This window comes from Sus scrofa, chromosome 6 (genome assembly GCF_000003025.6).
Source record: "Sus scrofa isolate TJ Tabasco breed Duroc chromosome 6, Sscrofa11.1, whole genome shotgun sequence".
Lineage (NCBI taxonomy): Eukaryota > Metazoa > Chordata > Mammalia > Artiodactyla > Suidae > Sus > Sus scrofa.
The window spans coordinates 148,901,194-148,919,831 of NC_010448.4; the positions used below are offsets into that span (position 1 = coordinate 148,901,194).

Sequence of the window (18,638 nt, forward strand, 5' to 3'; positions counted from 1 at the left end):
CACTGCAACAAAATTCTAATGTACAAGAGGTAATTTCGATGTCCCACTGAGGGTCCTCAAAATGGCATGATATCTTTACTTTTTGGTTATTCTTTAGCTCATCTGAGTTTTGGACTTTGAGCGATGCTAGATAAAATTGCATGTTGAGATTTGTTTTGGCAGGAGGCTTAAATTTGTCCCATGGAGTGACTTTCCTGAAGCAACGATGGAATTTCGAAACGACCATAACAACTCACATTGGAGTTGCACTATCAAGTTCCCCAAGCCTCTGCATGCCCTTTATTTAATTCTCATAAAACTTGCCAATAGGGCAGATGCTAGAATTAATTCCATTTTACAAGTGAGAAAACTGGGCTTTAGATCAGTAAAGCAGAGTTTATGATACTGTACAGTCAATTGTACAACAGAGATTTGAACCCAGATTTTCTATTCCAATCCATCACTACAAACTAAAGGTATTTGGTAAGACTCGAGGAGCCACCAAGTGGCCTACCTTCCATTTGAAATAACGTTAGGCGTCTACAGAGGCACTGTGGATATGGAGCTCTGGAATCTTCTTGTCAGTTATTACCACTAGTATATTCTAAAACAGGACAACAACAGTCTTAGTATATCCTGCCTCCACCTTCACTTCACTCTCAGCTAGGGTTTCCCTGACTCCTTTTTTCTTTTTTTCTTTTTTTTTTTTTTTTTTGGTTTTTAGGGCCACACCCATGGCACATGGAAGTTCCCAGGTTAGGGGCTGAACTGAAGCTGCAGCTGCCAGCCTACACCACAGCCACAGCCACGCCGGATCTGCGCCATGTCTGCAACCTACACCACAGCTCACAGCAACCTGGATCCTTGAGCAAGGCAAGGGATTGAACCTGCGTCCTCATGGGTCTTCGTCAGGATAGTTAACTGCTGAGCCATGAAAGGACCTCCATGATTCCTCTTTATCATTCCACACTTGCCTCAAAAATCACCTTGTTTGGGAAGAGCAGACACCCTTGTTCTTCCCCTCCGCCTCAAGGTGGGGTTGGGTGACTCTGAGTTCCCGTGATCTCCCCTGCAGACTTCCAGGGGAGTGCAGTCCAGACTTGATTTCAGACTTTCAGTCTCCAGAAACGTCAGAAAATGCATTTCCGTAGTTTTAAGCCACCAAGTTTGGAGTCATTGGTCACAGTAGCAACAGGAAACTAATACATTAGTACTCATACCACATTTTTGTAACTACTTATGGATTCTCCTCTACTAGCACGAATCCTGAGAACAGAGATTTTGCCTTAATTTCGATTTGTACCTGAAACTATCTCACACAGTGCCTGGCACATAAAGAGTGCTCGGCAATGCTCAGTGAATGAGAAAATTCATGCCGTCCAGGAGGTTCACGGCATTTTGCCAACATACACTTCTTGCAGCTTTCCATCTGCAGCATGACGTTGGCCTGGGCCAGGTAACCACTCCATAGATCCATCCTAAGCTGCCTATCTTCAGCTACCCACTGCCAGCTCATGACTCCAGTGAGGTGAAGGCCTCACATCAGTGGGCTTGTGACTGAGACTTACGGCAACTCTGAACCTCAGCCTCCCAGGTCAAATTTAAGAGATAATGTATAGGCAGGGACAGGATGGGATATCTAGGCAGTGGAGGTGGTGGGAGACCCAGAAGACCCCCCCTCTGCCCCCCTCTGGCTTCAGAGTTTGGAATAATCATAATCACCATGGGAATCAGCAGAATCTTCTGTTGACTAAATACTTAGATCAGGCACTATGACGAGTGCTTCAAAAATTTTACTTCATCCTCGCATAAACCTTCCAAGGCAGATACTATTTACTCTCTTTATACCAAATCTGTTTACAGGTCACTGTCCAGGGTGATCAGCATGTTTCTCAAGGATTTGACCTCAGAGAGCTGGATGCCAACTGCGTGGCCTGGCCCAGCCCAGGCAGACAGTGCACCAACCTTCCTCCCAACTCCATCTGAGTTTCCTACCCTCATTTCCCTTTTGCTTCATTTTAAAACGGATTTCATTTGGCTCCACAGAATGCATTCTCCGGAGCCCCCACAGGCGCAGCAATAACATAATGGTTTTATTACTAAAGCAAAAGGTCCTTCCCCGTCCCTACCCAGTTACGCCATCCCAGCTCCACTTTCTGGCCTCTTTGCAATCGTGGGATGTTCCTTTGGAGTTGAGGAGGGCACAGGTTTAACACCTAGGTTCCTGGGGTTTGTGGCTTCAAACGGATAGGACTTCCTTCCAGGGCCAGAGTCATTTTGTCTACTTCGGCTTTGGCAAACCTTCCTAGTGTGTACAGTTACTAAATGCACCAAAGCATGTTGAGTTATTTACCAGGATGCAAGGGAACTGGATCCCCAGCTACTGCAGTAAAAACTGCAGAAGGAAAGCAAATGCCAGAATCTACTTCAGCATGAACTGTCTTCTAAGAACCTCTCGAAAGGGCAGCCCGCTTGAACAGCGTAAAACGTAACTCCTTTTAAACCGTTATGCCGGAGTATTTTCAACTAAATTATCTCCTCCAAAACAAGCACCCTGGGAAGCAACATATGGATTCAAACAATGCTGACATTGCACTAACATTTCTGGAACTCTTTTTCGGGCAACGGTCTTCACCGTCTATGGCACTTTCTTTGAAAGTCTTCAGTTATAACAAATTTCATCCTTTGAGAATAGATTTGAACTTTGGAAAGAGACAAAAATTGGCTGGAGCCATGTCTAATGGATAAAGGGGGTGATCAAATCTTGTTACATCATTTTAGGTGAAAAATGAGGCATGACTATAAAATAATGTGACTGGTTTCCCTAGGTGACCCATAAACCGACCGGCTGAGAAATAATTCCCATCGAGGAGTTTCAAAATGCTTTGAGCACTAGACGCATCACTGGAGTAAGTGTACAGTTCCCAGAGTGGCAATTTGGCAGGGTACGATACTAATCTGGATATATAAGTTCAAATATGTTTGTAAAAAAAAGAAACCTGATTGCTTACGCTCACGAAAATGAAGAAGCTATTCTCCTGGAGAAATTTCTCCTCCTTTTTTTGACAGCCTGGTGGGCTTGGGGCAACGGGTCTACAGAGGAAAATAAGACTCATCTCTTGCAGAAAGCCTTCGCTGGGCACACTGCCCCCTCCCACACGCACCCCCACCCCAAGCTGGGGCAGGTGTCTCTGCCCGGAGTGTCCAAAACCATCTCTTTTCCCTTAAGTATAAATGCTTATAAAACTTAGTGGTGGTTGTCTGTTCTTCTGTCAATCTTCCTCCTTCGAATGGAGCTTCCCTGAGAATAAGCACACAATCTTTTCTTTTTTTCTTTTTAGGGCCACACCAGCAGCATATGGAAGTTCCCCCAGACTAGGAGTTGAATCAGACCTGTAGCTGCAGGCCTACGCCACAGCCACAGCCATGAGGGATCTGAGCCGCATCTGTGCCCTCTGCCGTAGCTCACAGCAATGCTGGATACCTAACCTAATGAGCGAGGCCATGGATCGAACCTGCATCCTCATAAATCCTATTCAGGTTCTTAACTCGCTAAGCCACAACAGGAAGTCCAAGGACGTAATCTTTGACTATAACTCCAAGGTCAGGCAGTGCACACAAAAGCGTGGGACACTAATTCCTGTTCTTGACTCAAACCCTTTGCCTTTGCTTCTCATGCACCCAGGGCTTCACTTGCCAAATACCTCTGCCCGGCAATGAAAACTAGACATTCAGTCTGTATAAAATCCACCCTGACAAATGCACAGAGGCCTAAGGTACAGCAGTGGTTGCTTAGGCCTGAAGGTGTAGGGGAGTGAGCGGCGTTGGCTGCTAATACATGTGGCTTCTTTAAGGCTCATGGAAATGTTCTAAAATTAGATGGTGGTGATGGCTGCATACACTCTAAATACACTAAAAAATATTGAATTGTACACTTTAAATGGATGAATTGTGTGATGTGTGAATTCCATCTCAAAAAGTAGTTTTATTTAAAAAGTCCTCCACAATGACAATTACTGTGCCTAGTTTCTAGCATGGTAGGTGAAATAAATGATTGTCAAGCGCTCTTCAAAAAATCTGATTACCGATATAAAATTAAGTTTCTGTCTTCCCGCTGTAACTCTACCACTTGAAAATGACTGAGTGGTTTTCACTAAATCTGGAAAGCATGCTTAGGATAATGAGAACTCTGAGGTGTTCCCCAACATCAGTTCTCCCTTTCAGCTAGACTGACGCCCCCAAAAGTTAGCCAGACAAATAACATTGATACAGACATACTTTGGAGATTTTGTGGGTTCAAATATTAACTGCAATAAAGTTAGTATCAAAATTAAGTGGGTCACATGAGTTTTTTGGTTTCTCAGTGCATATAAAAGTTATGTTTACATTATACTGTAATCTATTTAGTGTGTAATAATAGCATTATACCTAAAAAATGTACATACTTTAATTTGGAAATACTTGTTTGCTAAAAAAAAATACTAACCACATCTGAGCTATCAGCAATTCACAATCTTTTTTGCAAAAGGAACACCAAAGATCATGGGTCGCAAAGCAAATACAATGATGATGGAATACGTCTGAAGTATTGCAAGAATTACCAAAATGTGTCACAGAGACACAAAGAGCAAACAATAGTGGGAAAATGGCACTGATAGCTTGCTCGTCCCAGAGTTGCCACAAATCTTCAGTCTGTAAAAAAACACAGTACTAATGGTACTAAAGCAAAGTGCGATAAAATGGGCTATGCCTGCACTTCCCAGTCTCCCTTGCTGCTAAAGGCGGCCTTAGACCAAGTTTCAGCCAATGAGACAGAGAGAAGTTGATTATATGCAGACTCAGACAGGTGCGCCTTCCTCTCTCTTTCTCCCCTTCCTGTTGGCTGGAACGAGCATATGGTGATAGGCAGCCACACTGGACTATGCAGATGAAGGCAATTCATAAGGGAAGGCAGAGCAACAAAAGAAACATGGGTCTCCTGACACAATGGAGCTACCACACCAGCCCTGGACTGCCCACACACAGAAAGGGTTCTACTATTATGAACTTATTTTAGAACTCTGCCGTAGCAGCCAAAACCTACATTGTTCTAATGATAAAATTTGATGTTCTAGACCAAAACAAAATCTAAAATATATAGCATCAGCTTATTTTGTTGGCCACAGCAAAATTGTTACCATGGCTACCTTGGAAGCAGGCCACTGGCCAACCAAAGCTGTAGCTCTAGGCAAATGGTTAGGAGAATTCAGAACAGGAGCATGTGTTGGCTGTTTCTGGCCACAATACAGAGGAGCTCAGGCAAGGACTAGCCAGTCTGCAGGCAGAAATGGAGGTTATGGTTCTGCCAAGGGAAGTTTTCTTGACTGTGGCTTGTACCCCATTTTGGCCAAGTCCAGCAATGTGTGGCACTGCAGAGTTGAGATGGTGACTATTTGTGTACCCAAGCCACAGCAGCTGAAGCAGAAAGCAGAGCAGAAAAGGCCGTGGCCTCAAATCCTTCCTGGATTCTCAGCCAGACAATGTGAACTAGCCTACCAGCAAAGATCCAATTAAGGATACTGCCTTCTTACCCAGCCTAGCTTTTCCTACTCTCCAGTTATGGAGAAATCAGGGGAGTGACAAAGCACAGAGGCCAAAACATAAAAGCTGAAATTTTCAGACTTCAAAACTCTATCCCACTTAAAGAGGCCAGGGATTAAACTCACATCCTCGTGCATACTAGTCGGGTTCCTTACTGCTGAGCCACAATAGGAACTCCAGAAAAATGCCTATTCTTAAATGCCTTTGGCTCAAAATAACTTTTATGCCACAGTGGCATATTTTGGACCCCTTCAGACTTTACAAGAGCTTTCAGAAGAACAATTTGAGTGGGCTACACCTCCAAGAAAGTTAAGAAGGCAAGTTTCAAGGATCCATTCATTCTCCCTTAAGCTTCCTTGAACTTGACAGATATACGTAGTCATTCGGTGGCCTCTGGAGCTGTGCTCAAAGTAGAGGATCACCTTTTAAAAATGGTTACTGAGGAGAGTTCCCGTCGTGGCGCAGTGGTTAACGAATCCGACTAGGAACCATGAGGTTGCGGGTTCGGTCCCTGCCCTTGCTCAGTGGGTTAAGGATCCGGTGTTGCCGTGAGCTGTGGTGTAGGTTGCAGACGCGGCTCGGATCCCGCGTTGCTGTGGCTCTGGTGTAGGCCGGTGGCTACAGCTCCGATTCGACCCCTAGCCTGGGAACCTCCATATGCCGTGGAAGCGGCCCAAGAAATAGCAACAACAACAACAAAAAGACAAAAGACAAAAATAAAATAAAATAAAATAAAAAAAATGGCTACTGAGTGTGCCAAGTAACTGAGGGCCTACTTCAACTGGGAGGACTTAGAAAAGACTTTTTTTTTTTTTTTTTTTAAACCTGGTGTCCTCAAAGAGGATAAACCACAAAAGGGCAGCCCTGGGGGGCTGTTTGGAAAGAGTGAAAGGGGGTGCCTTTGCCTTGGGGTTTTGTTTTCTTTTTAACTTCAGCTGTTGGTATTCCCCCTTCCTAAAGCTTCTCCCAGTCACCACTCAGATGAGTAGCCCTGAATGAACACAGGGAGAACTTGGAGATCAAGTCAGGTCAATAAAGATGCAGTCATGAGTCTGAAACACTTTAAAGAGGATGTTTTCATATTAGAAACGATTTCTTTCCTTGTCCTCTTCATGAGCGCCCCAAAGTGTTTCTGAGAAGAAAGGCAACAGGCAGGTGGTGGTACAGAAAGATCTGCTTGACTCGTCCAACCTGCTAGAGATGGTTTCTAGAGCTGGAACCGGGACTTTGGTCTTCTGACATTTCATCCAGTTGAGCTTTTCCATAAATAAGTATATCCCAAAGTACGTAGTTCTGGGGATTGTAATAACATCCTGGCTTAAAAGTTGGGGAAAACTGGACTGGGCAATGTTAAGGAGGACTTTCAGAGCTTTTAATATACAAATGAGCCATGTGAGTCTGCCAGAGGACCCCAGAATGATTTGGGGAACTATCAAGTCCCACTGCCCCGGGGTTGGTATAACTATCCACATGTTTTAAGGATTTTCCAGGTTTAAGTTTGGCTTCTTCTTTTTAAACTGTAGTTAACAACAGGCAAGGAGGGTGAGATCCTGTTTTCCTACACATACATACCACGTGGATTATTTTGGTGACCCAGCCATGTAGTATCTAGATGGCTTATTAGTCACCAAAATTGATAGAGATAGGTAGATAGATAGATAGATAGATTTGGATATTTGTTGCCTCCTATTGAGTGTGATTGATCCCCAAGAAGTACTTTCCTCCCAGGTCACCACCTGCTAGGATTTAGAGGTAAGGATCTGGAGACAGGATTTGGGGTAAGTGACTTCCCTGCTGAGTCACCATATGGTAGGATCTGAGAGTAAGGATTTAATCCTGAATAAAAGTTCGTCTCTTATACCAAACACCAATATGCTTACAAACACCTATGTTGCTAAAGAGCGAGTTGAAATGGTCTCTACGTTGTGTGAGTTCAGTGGGCTTAATCAATGGGGTGAGGAACCATTTGAAAGCTACACCAGCCAGTGCAAGGGTCCCAAACACGGGTGGAGAGCTCAAGATGACCTCAGAGTTAACCGGAATGGTCTCCTGGGATAAGGCAGAGAACACAACAATCCCAGTCTTCATCCACTTGGGACTTACAGTCAAGAAGGTCTGTGTTGGAGGCCAGGTAGGTTATATACGAGCAAACCAACAACCGCTATAAGATACAATCAGTGCTATTATGGGGGTCAGCAAGACAGGCTATTAGAGCAGAAAAGACGTGCACCTGGGAGTTCCCGTCATGGCTCAGTGGTAACAAACCTGATTAGTATCCATGAGGACACGAGTTCAATCCCTGGCCTCGCTCATTGACTTAAGGATCTAGTGTGGCTGTGGTGTAGGCTGGCAGCTGGAGCTCCGACTTGACCCCTAGCCTGGGAACTTCCATATGGCGTGGGTGCGGCCCTAAAAAAGTAGAGGTGCACATGATTCAAACATGGGGAGCAGGGAAGTGACAACTAAATGCAGACCTGCAGGGGAAGAGGAGAGAACCTCACTGCAGGTGGAACCAGATGTGAGGGAGTAGAACTTGTTGACGAGGTAGATTGGAAAAAGCCCAACTCTCCAATCTGCTGTTTCACACTCTGCAAGGAGCAACCACACAAAAACACACCTCTTGTTTTTTATTTTACAAGATAGTTCCACAGGCATTGCTTGATTTCTTCACTAGAGCAAACACTTTGGGTGTCCCTGGCCTGTCATCACAGAGTAAGGCAAAGGGACTGGGAACTGCCCCCTCTGTTCCTACAATGCCAGAGATGTTGCGGTAGAAAACACAGATACCCCAGGACCCTGTTCCAAATGCTAGATTCCCACTGGGAGTGGCTGTGGGCACTGTCAGCCTGGTCTAAGTTTTAAGCAGTTCACGACCATTTGGAAGGAACCCCCAATTTCCTCCTTTTTCCGCTTGGGCTAATCTAAGTTAGGTTTCTGTCACTTGTACCCAATTGGGTTCTGACTAACATGGCATCACTCTGTATTGGTGGAGGCCACTGAGGGTTGGAGAAAAGTAGGAAAAATGCTGATGCCTATGGACTGGCAGCAGTAATATCTGCATCAGGTTGGCTATGATCAGCTTGGAGCCCCCATGTTAGCAGAACATTGCTTATAAAGTCCTGCCCCCAAATCCATCCTGGGGTGTCCCTACCCATGTCATTCCAACAGTTTCCAGATGAGAAGGGGCTGCCATATACTTTAAAATATGTTGTTTCATTGAATCCTCACAAGAGCCTCTCTGAGTGTGCGTTATCATTTCCAGTCTTCATAGACCAGGGGGGAAAGGATTAGAAATTGAATAACTTGACCAAAAGAACTGCCCCTAACTCCTATGCTTTGTATTCTTTCTGCTTAGAATTCCTTTCCCAACAAATCCACCTTGGACACTCTTAACTTATCCTTTAGGTCTCAATTCTGCTGCCACCCCTCTATGAAGACATTCTCACTTTATCTTCTGCTCCCAAGTACAGCCCGTCATGCTCTTGCCTCTTCAGTACCTGGCACATAGCCCCATCACAACACCTAACACTGTGCTATGTCTGCTTATCCTTATCGACCTCCCCTTCTGGACTGTGTAATTCCTGAGGGCTGGAATATACTATATCCAAGTACTTAGAAAATGTCTGATAAGAAGTAAGCACATGATAAATGTTTAATGAGAATAAATGTATTGGTCATAAACCATATGCTGGCTTTAAGAACTGGAATACATGTAAGGATATTCCATACACGTCACAATTCCTGATTCAGGGCAACTGAACAAGGTTCGTGGAATGCCACCCTGTCCCAGGTCCTGCAGAGAGAAAAGAAGTGCGATCATTTCCTCTCTTCCAGAGGTATCTATGGGGAAAGATGACTTAAGGGATGACAGTGGCAGAGAGGGGCTACTGGGAAAGCTTTCTGAAGATGCTACCTGAATTGCACCAGAAAAGAAGGAGTGGCATATTTAAATTCCTGAGATGTGTGTGTGTTAGAGAGAGAGAAAGACACCAAATATAATTAGAGAGCAGTAAGCTGAGGACAGAAACCCAGGGTGTGGGAAGGGCAAGCAGGCCATGTAGAAACTCTCAAAAACGGTGAGTGGGATCAGGAGAGAGTGATCAAGGCAAGGGAATGAGAACTTTGAAAGAGTACAAAGTGAGCAGTGCCAACAGGAAGGCCAAATAAGATACGGCCTAGACAGTGTTCAATGGATTCCGCAAACACAAAGTCATCAGTAGTCTTGCTAAGTGCAATGTCAGTGGAGTGGTGGAGGACGCAGAAGGCGGACTGCAGTGAGCAGTGAGCTACGAGTGGGAGGTGGGAAATCAGTGCTGGTGGATGCTGACAACTTGAACAAAGATTGGCTACAAGCAGGTGGGGGGCGGGGAGAGCAGTAGGGCAGCAGCTAAAGGGTGATGAGGTTTTAAGAACAGCTATCTTCAGTCTTAACTATTTCTTTCCTTCTGACCCCACGCAATTTTCCATTTGGACCCCTAAGATTCCCATTGTGCTGTAAGCTCCTTAAGGACAAGTCTTGCTTCTGAATTATCTTTTTATTCCACACATTTCTCTGTACATAGCAGAAGCTCAGTATTTGTGGAAGGAATGAATGAAATGCAAGTTCAACACAGGTCCTAAGAAAGACATGACGGGCTCTACCGGGATAGAGCTCTTTGTTTTCCCTGCTGTCTGAAAACTAGGGAGCATAAAGAAAACAAATCCAGACAATCTTCTCTCATGGATGCTGATAAATATTTGACCCAGGGAGGCAGATGTAGATTGGGCCCAGTTTAGATTTAGGAGACTGCAGGAAAACAGATCTTCAGACTTAAGGGTCCCTTCATTCCCAGAAGCTGCGCAAGGTCTTGTAATTGGCAGCTCTGTACTAGATTCTCAGCACATCTCCTGTGTCTCAGGAACTGCAGACACAGTTTCTGTGGAACTTGCCTAAGCGTCAGTTTTCTCATTGGTAACTTGAAGCTGCCCATAATAGCATCGACCTCACAGGGCAGCAGGAAGATAAATGAGATCCGGCAAGCGAAGGGCTTCTCTCACAGGGCTTGGCAAAATGGCACTCAATATGTTAATAAGAGAAATAAAGTACTGCTAAAATGGATTTAAAAAAAAAAATTACTAAAGGGGATGAGTTCCAGAAGAGGTTGAGTGTAAGTCAAACCTTATGTGAAACACAGAAAACCACAACAAAAACTCGTTTGCTAAAATGGATTTTAAAAAAAAACAAAAACACAAAAAACACATTACTAAAGGGGATGAGTTCCAGAAGAGGTTGAGTATAAGTCAAATCTTATGTGAAACATAGAAAACTACAACAAAAACTCACTAGAAAACTTTTTTAAAACAGTGAGTGAACGTTCAGTCCCCATTTACCTACTTTATAAACCCACACTTTCGCATACGTCCTAGGTTTACTGAAAAATCTGCTTCAGTTTCACCTGAGTGGACGTGCCTAAAGTCAGTTAACATCCTCTAGCTGCGCAGGCGGCGGAGGAAGCAAAGGGTTGCGTTAATTTCCTGCCCTGCCACGACTGCTTACGGAAGAGCGCCCTTGGCCAGGCAGTTTCTGATCTAATGAAATTTCAGCTCCAGCCGCCTCTGTGGAACAGATCCAGAGACAACACCGGGAAAAGACGAGCCCTTTCAAAAGCCTGTGCCCCAGCAACCAGGCCGCCTAAGGGCAGAAGCTCGGTCCCAGCAAACCAGGGGATGGGGAACGAGGCTTGGTAACCGCCCCCTCGGATCTGCCCTTTGGACCGCTGAGGGGAGGGTGCCCAAAGCCTCCGGCTCGCAGCCAGCGGGAGGCTCCAGTCCCAGACCAGAATAGCCGGCATCCGGCGGGATGCAGGGGGTTCTGAGCAAAGCGGCGGCCTCTAACCTTTCCCGGCCAAGGCGACTGCCCTCTGCTCGGTAACTGTATCTTCGCCGGCAAGAAAGGTTAACGTAAATGTCAGAGGCCAGAACAGCAACGGGGGGGAGGGGAGAGAGGGAGGGGCAGGAGGCGGAGGGTCCGGCCTCCCAAGGTCAAGCCCAGCGCCTCGGCTCGCGCCCCGGGGGGCGGGGGGAGGATGGGAGGAGCGGTCAGAGGAGCGGCTCTGCCCCGCGGGGCGGCCCCTCTCCGGCCCGCGGCCCCGGGCGGGCAAGAGCGAGCGCGGAGGACGTGTGGGTGGAGACTGCGGCGGCCGCGCGCGGAAGTGGCCCCGCGGGAGCGAGGCAGGAGGCGGACGACGCCGGCGACCGAGGACGGGGCGCGTCCCTTACCCCGTTGGCGGCGGCGATGCGGACGATGAGCTGGATGGCCTCCTTCATGTAAAACCTGCCGTCCCCGCCCACCACCAGGGTGGCCTCCTGCCGATGCGCCGGCTCCACGGTGGAGATGATACTCTGGATGAAATTCTCCGCGTAGTTGGCGCTGCTCTGAAACACCTTCACCCGCTTCCGCAGCCCGCTCGTGCCCGGCTTCTGGTCTTGATACGCCTTGGTCTTAACGGTCACGATCTTCACCATGGTGGCGGTTTGCTTTCTGGGGCCGGAGCGGACTCTGCCAACCGGGGGACGGCCGGGACTGTGGCTGCGGCTGCTCTGGGGTGAGGGCGCGGACCGGGTCGGGGCAGCGGCAGCTCCCTCGGCCTTGCTCGTCCCTCCTCCTTAAAGGGACAGGGCCCTCCCTCCGCGGCCAGCCCACCTCCTTGCAGGTCGGAGAGGGAGGGGAATAGGGAGCGCCCACCCCTAGGCCTCGGGTGAGATGGGTGGAGCCTTTCGAGGTACCCTCCCCCCGGTAAACCAATCACTGTAAAGAGAAACCCGCAACGCCTCCCCTAAGTGAACGTGCGGAGCTTAGGGTAGGGACTGGGTCACAGGGCAAAGACTTTGAGACAGCGGGAAAAACAGAGACGGGACAGCCGGACTTAGAAGACTTAGGAAGCTTCCACTCACGACTATTTTCTATTTCGTGATGGTGTGAAAACAATAAGTATTCAGTAGTAACCGTACCTTTCATTTTGATTTTTGATCTTTTCCTGGGCTGGCACTATGCAGTACATGTTCTCTCCGTACCCTCAGACGCAGCTCGCGATCAGCCACCTGATCAGGAGGATAAAGAGTCCCATACACTTAGACCCATTCTGTACCCGTACCATTATTCTATTTTTCCCTTTCAGTACAGTGTTCGATAAATTACATGAGCTATTCAATACTTTTATTATAAAACAGGATTTGTGTTAGATGAATTTGCTTAACTGAAGGCTACAGTATTTTGAGCCCATTTAAGGTAAGCTCAGCTAAGCTACGGTGTTTGTAGGTTAGTGTTTTCCCCTTACGATATTTAGAACTTAGGATGGGTTTATCCAGAAGTAACCTCGTCCTAAGTGGAGGAAGATCTGTATGTTTTCCTGTGGTTTAGCTAGAGTTTCATGCGTAAATAACTTTATGGAAACACTTCTGAGGGATAAAAATGTCAGCCTTAGCCCGATTTTATGACTCCTTATTCTTTCTATTCTCTCTCTAAATATTAAGAGTATTTGTGTTAGAAAAAGGAGTCAACTCCAAAGGTCTGATTCAACCTACTACTTTTTACTGACAGACCACACACTTTATTTCCATTGGGTTTGCATACTAGGGTGGGCATACTAATAGGTAAGATTTATTGAATATAATGTTTCTGAAGTACAGGTTTTATTTTTTCCCTATTTTATGCTTGCAAAACTGAGAGACGAAAAATGACCTGTCACGGCCACAGAGATAAGTACTTGTAGGAGGCCAGCTCAGGTGGGTGTGGCTCCAAACCCAGGTCTCTTGCAATCATTTGCCTGCCTGTCACCAGATTTGAGAACTAGGAAATGTACAGGTAAGGCTTGATAAACGTATGTACAAATACAAGGTAAGGGTGAGTATTATTGCCATCAAAATAAGTCAGTTATTCATGCAGTAGAAAATTAGGGAAGAGATCAAAAAGGACCAGGGTGGCCGTGAAAGGTTGGAGCATAGAGTCAAAGAAAGAGACTCAGTTGTTACGTAGGAATCTTCAGTCTTTTAGGTTCAGCGTCTCCCTTGATTTGGTGAGAGTGATGGCCTCCTCTGCTTAAGAAATGTTATCATTTGTAAGATGGGTGAGCCAGGGAAAGCTAGTTAATAATCTGTGGGTACCCATCTCTTTACTCTAAAATGGACATAAACCCAGTCTTAGAGAATTTCTGCAAGAATTAGCAGGGTTTTGTATGTCAGTAGTTCTCAATCATGGATACACAGTAGACTCACCTGAGACACTTTTGAAACTACCCATGTTCTGGTCCAAACAGATTCAGTCACAATCAGCTGATGTAAGTAAATCAAGCAGCATGATGCCTAAAAAATAAAAGCCCAAACACAGAGGTTAAAAAAAAATTAGTGTTCCTTCCCCAGTTCCAAAACCAGAGCTTATGGTTAACCTGTGAATTTGATTATATTCACACCCCTTTAATGGCTAGTTGGTGTATTTTGATTCAGCAGAGAGGCTGAATGATGCAAACAACAGCTGACTCTCAGAAATCGTGTCGATATACATGTTGATAGAGGCATTATGTGGATGTAGAGATGGGTTTTGACAGAGTCATTACAAATACATGACTCTTTGATAGCGTATTTACAAATAAATTTCATGTGAAAACTGAATCCTGGACAGCTGGTGATGATTTCTGTATTTACATAGAAGTTCACAAAGCTTCCAGAGTAGTAGCATCTTGTGAATTAAGTAGTATAAGCAACTCCGTGTATAGACTAGAGCCTTGAGAATAGAAGGGTGAATGTATTCAAGGTAGCCTGACTGCACAAAATGAAAATATAGTATAGAATCGCTGAGTCTTGGCAGTTCCTAGCTCTCAGAGTTGTATGGATTAAATGAGATACTGAATATAGAGCTCCTTACACAGTACTAATACATACTGATAAATGGTCACGTGTTATCATAGAGCAATGAGCTCAACATCAGAGCCCATGCTCTTTCTCTGTTCCTCACTGTCTTTGGAACTGGGATGGAGCTTTTCAGTTTAGGGGAATTGCTCCCTACTTCTCTCAGCTCAGAAGTTGTAACAATTAGCTTTAACAACATAACAAACCACCCTTAAACTTCGACCATCACCATTTATTTCTGGTATTATTGCCTATGATTTTATGAGTTAACTGGATGGTTTCTCTAATCTGGGCAACTCTGCTGATTTTGGCTGGGCTTCTGTGGCAGGTGATCCCCAGGGACCTCGCCTTCCAGTACACATGCCTTTATGTAATGGCCTTATATTACTTTTCTTGCCATGTAACAAGTCAGCACAGGGTCAGTGGCTTTTAAAACAACACTCATTTACTACCAAAGTTCTATAGGTCAGAGGTCTGGGCTGGTTTGGCTGGGTTGAATGTTCATAGTACATGTACAACAAGGCTTGAGACTGAGATACTGGCTAGGCTGGGCTCTTCTTATCAGGTCTGGGAATAATCTGCTCCCAAGCTCTTTCAAGTTGTTGGCAGGATCTATTCCTTGCAGTAGGTCAGAGATCCTTGTTGCCTTACTGGCTGTCAACCAGGCTCCACTCTGGCTCCTAGAGGCTGGCTACATGGAGTCCTTCTCATGGCTGCCATCTCTAATTCCCTCTTCTGCCGTCAGCCAGAGAAATGCCTACTTTGTGAAGAACTTGGGTGATTGGATCAGACATACCTGGATAATCTCCCCTTTGCCGAGTAACTAACATTCATGGATGTGATATCATATCCACAGGTTCTACCTGCACTCAGAAACTGATAGATTTCCAAGTTGTCTTTTTTTGATTCATATTTTTTATGTTCATACAGTATATCAACTTTCATTAATTCTAATAAAAAGCGCATTCAAAGATTTATCGAAAGATATTCTAACTTAGAATTACTTATAATATGGACCTAAGTTAAGTAGTATAACATAAAAGAAACAAACTTGTATATATAGCATTATCCAACTTGAGTGTTTTAAGAAACAGGCACAAAGGACTAGAAGGAAATAGATCGACATATATAACAATAATTACCTTGGGGTTTGGATGGAGTAATTTTTATTTTTTTCCTCTATGCTTTATCTGGATTTCCCATAATTTGAATAGGGACTGTGTATTATTTTTATTTTTTTCTTTTTAGGGCCGTACCTGTGGCATATGGGAGTTCCCCGACTAGGGGTTGAATTGGAGCTGCAGCTGCCGGTCTACACCACAACCACAGCAACATGGATCCAAGCCATGTCTGTGACCTACACCACAGCTCAGGACAACATCGGATCTTTAACACACACTGAGTGAGGCCAGGGATGGAACCCGCATCCTCATGGATACTAGTCAGGTAGTTAACCCACTGTGCCACAATGGGAACTCCTGTATTGTTTTTATAATTAAGAATAATTTTTGGAGTTCCCGTCGTGGCACAGTGGTTAGCGAATCCGACTAGGAACCATGAGGTTGCGGGTTCGGTCCCTGCCCTTGCTCAGTGGGTTAACGATCCGGCGTTGCCGTGAGCTGTGGTGTAGGTTGCAGACGCGGCTCGGATCCCACGTTGCTGTGGCTCCGGCGTAGGCTGGCGGCTACAGCTCCGATTGGACCCCTAGCCTGGGAACCTCCATATGCCGCGGGAGCGGCCCAAAGAAATAGCAAAAAAAAAAAAAAAAAAAAAAAAAAAAAAAAAGCCAAAAAAAAATAATAATTTTTTTTCTTTTATTGCCTCTTTTAAGCAGTTAACTCATTTCATTTCATTAATGAGCTATCCTTTAGATGGCATGTATTGGTTCATGCACCCTACAAATACTGATTCATGCACTCTACAAATATATTTTGAACTTCTACTAAGCACACTCTTTAAAACGTTACATTAGGTGAACAAATCAGAATGGTCCCTGGTCCCACAGAGCTTGCAATATGTTGGAGGAGACAAATACTGAATAATAAATCATAATTGTGATAAGTGCTACAAATATATAGCAGCGCTTTAAAATGTAACAAGAGGACCTATCATTGGAGGGATTGCGGGGTGATATCCTGGAGGAGGTGATGTATAAGCTGAGGACTATAAGGATGAATAGTAATTAGCTGGGTGAAAAGTAAGGAAGTAGTATTTCATTCCATGGGAGGGAATGTTAAGGGGGACGTTTAAAAGTAAGAAGGATATTCTGTGTCATCAAGGATTTAAAAGGAATCAGTGTAACTATGGTATAGAAACTGAGGGACAGAAGAGAGGGCCTGATCATCTCAGGCCTTCTAGATGGTATCAAACATTGGGATCTTTATTATAATAATAATGAGCAACCCAAGTAAGTTTTTTTTTTTACTTTTAGTAAAATACACGTAATATAAAAATGACCACTTTAACCATTTTAAAGTTCATTCAGTGGCATTAAATAGATTCATGGTGCAACCATTACCACTACCTCCAGAACCTTTCCATCATGCAGACTGAAACACTGTACCCATAAAATAATAAACTCTCATTCTTCCCTCTCTCAACAGTTGGAAAGCACCATTCTGCTTTGGCTCTATGAATCTGACTATTCTATTCTTATATGTGGACTCTTACAATACTTGTCCTTTTGTGTCCTTTTGTGTCACTTAGCATAATGTCTTCAAGGTCCATCCCTGTAATAGCTGCAAAAAGGGCTCCAAGCAGAGGAATGCTATCATCCTATCACTCTGAGATCAGATCACTCTGGCTGCTGTATGAATGAATGAAAGAGAAAAATGTGGATGAGGGGAAACCAGATGAGCAAGAGGACACTATCGTGGGTTATAGTGGAGCTGTATAGACGTGAATAGATTCAAAATATTTTCAGAAAGTAGAGTCAACAGAACTTGCTGACAGACTATATGCATAGGATAAGTGAAAAGGAGTGGTGTCCCCGGGCACTCTAGGATGGGGACCCTGAGAAATGTGGGGTGAGAGGGTAGCACAGTGTAATCAGGGATTCTTAGACATGCAGAGTCTGAGATGCCGGTCATGCATCCAAGAGGAGTTAAAAAGTAAAGTGTTAGATATAGAGGTCTAGAGCTTAGAAAAGAGATCTGGCCAAGTGACAGGAATTCAAAACTCATTAGCATATAGATGGCATTTGAGAACATGAGAGTGAGTAAGATCACCTCCGGTGAGAAGAGAGTACAGGGGAGGGAAAAAAAAAAAAAAAAAAAAAAAAAAAAAAAAAAAAAAAACTTTGAGAAACTCCAATATTTAAAGGACAAGAACTGCTGTGTGAAAAAGAGACTTTTCCGCCTTTGAAAGAGAACTTTAGGAACATCGACCCAGCAGGAAGATTTAGATGCGTTTCTCCTATATGCCATCCGGCTTTCCATAAACTTCCATAAATGTTGAGGTTTCATTCAAAGGCAAGGGAGATGTGCTTCTTTTTTATCTTTCTTTTAAAAAAAAAAAATTCTTTGACGGCTCTGGTGGCATATAGAAGTTCTCGGGCCAAGGATCAGATCTGCACAATGGCAGTGATAATGCTGGATCCTTAACTGCTAGGCCATCAGGGAACTCCAAGATTTACTTCCTAAGTAAGTTTAGGAGCCTTCCTATAAACCAAATTATCCAGAATTTTGTTAGGTTTGATCCAGGTCAAGGAAAAAGCAGTTGGCGATTCTGTGAAAGGATGGAGTGATTTCTCTGCCTACATATACTAGCGTATGTATGCATGCAAGAATATGTATAAATGGGAGGTAGGTTAAACTTTGCTAGATAAATGTATAATGTTTGGTTAAATCCCATTTCCAAATACAGTGTTCATTAAAGCTGCTTTACCGTCACCCTTCACAAATCATTTGCATTCCAATGATAATGATTTAAAGAAATGTTTACCATAGGATATCAATCTTGGATGACTTAAGCAAATTGCAAATGGTATGCATATGGAATTTGTGATTAAAAAATATAATACATGTATAGAATTTACAGTGGAAACCCTGGATGGTGAAGTGGGTGATCTAGTGGCATTACCCATGTAACACGTATTGGTAATATGGCTCATACAGAAACTGATCATCAAAATGAAAAGTACTAAAAAGTAATTCACTAATCAGAGACAAAGCCATAGAAGGTACCTATATGGCATA

The 18,638-nt window shown here is 44.4% G+C and overlaps 1 protein-coding gene across 2 annotated transcripts in view; it reads right to left on the reverse strand.

Annotated features, from left to right (window-relative positions):
• PGM1 (phosphoglucomutase 1) overlaps positions 1 to 17,698 on the reverse strand; it is a 67,709-nt gene extending 50,011 nt beyond the window's left edge. Inside the window, exon 1 of one of the 2 annotated variants that reach the window (XM_021093573.1) lies at positions 11,818 to 17,698. In XM_021093573.1, the coding sequence (XP_020949232.1) occupies positions 11,818 to 12,063 (246 nt within the window). In that variant the 5' untranslated portion in view covers positions 12,064 to 17,698. 2 annotated transcript variants of the gene reach the window in all.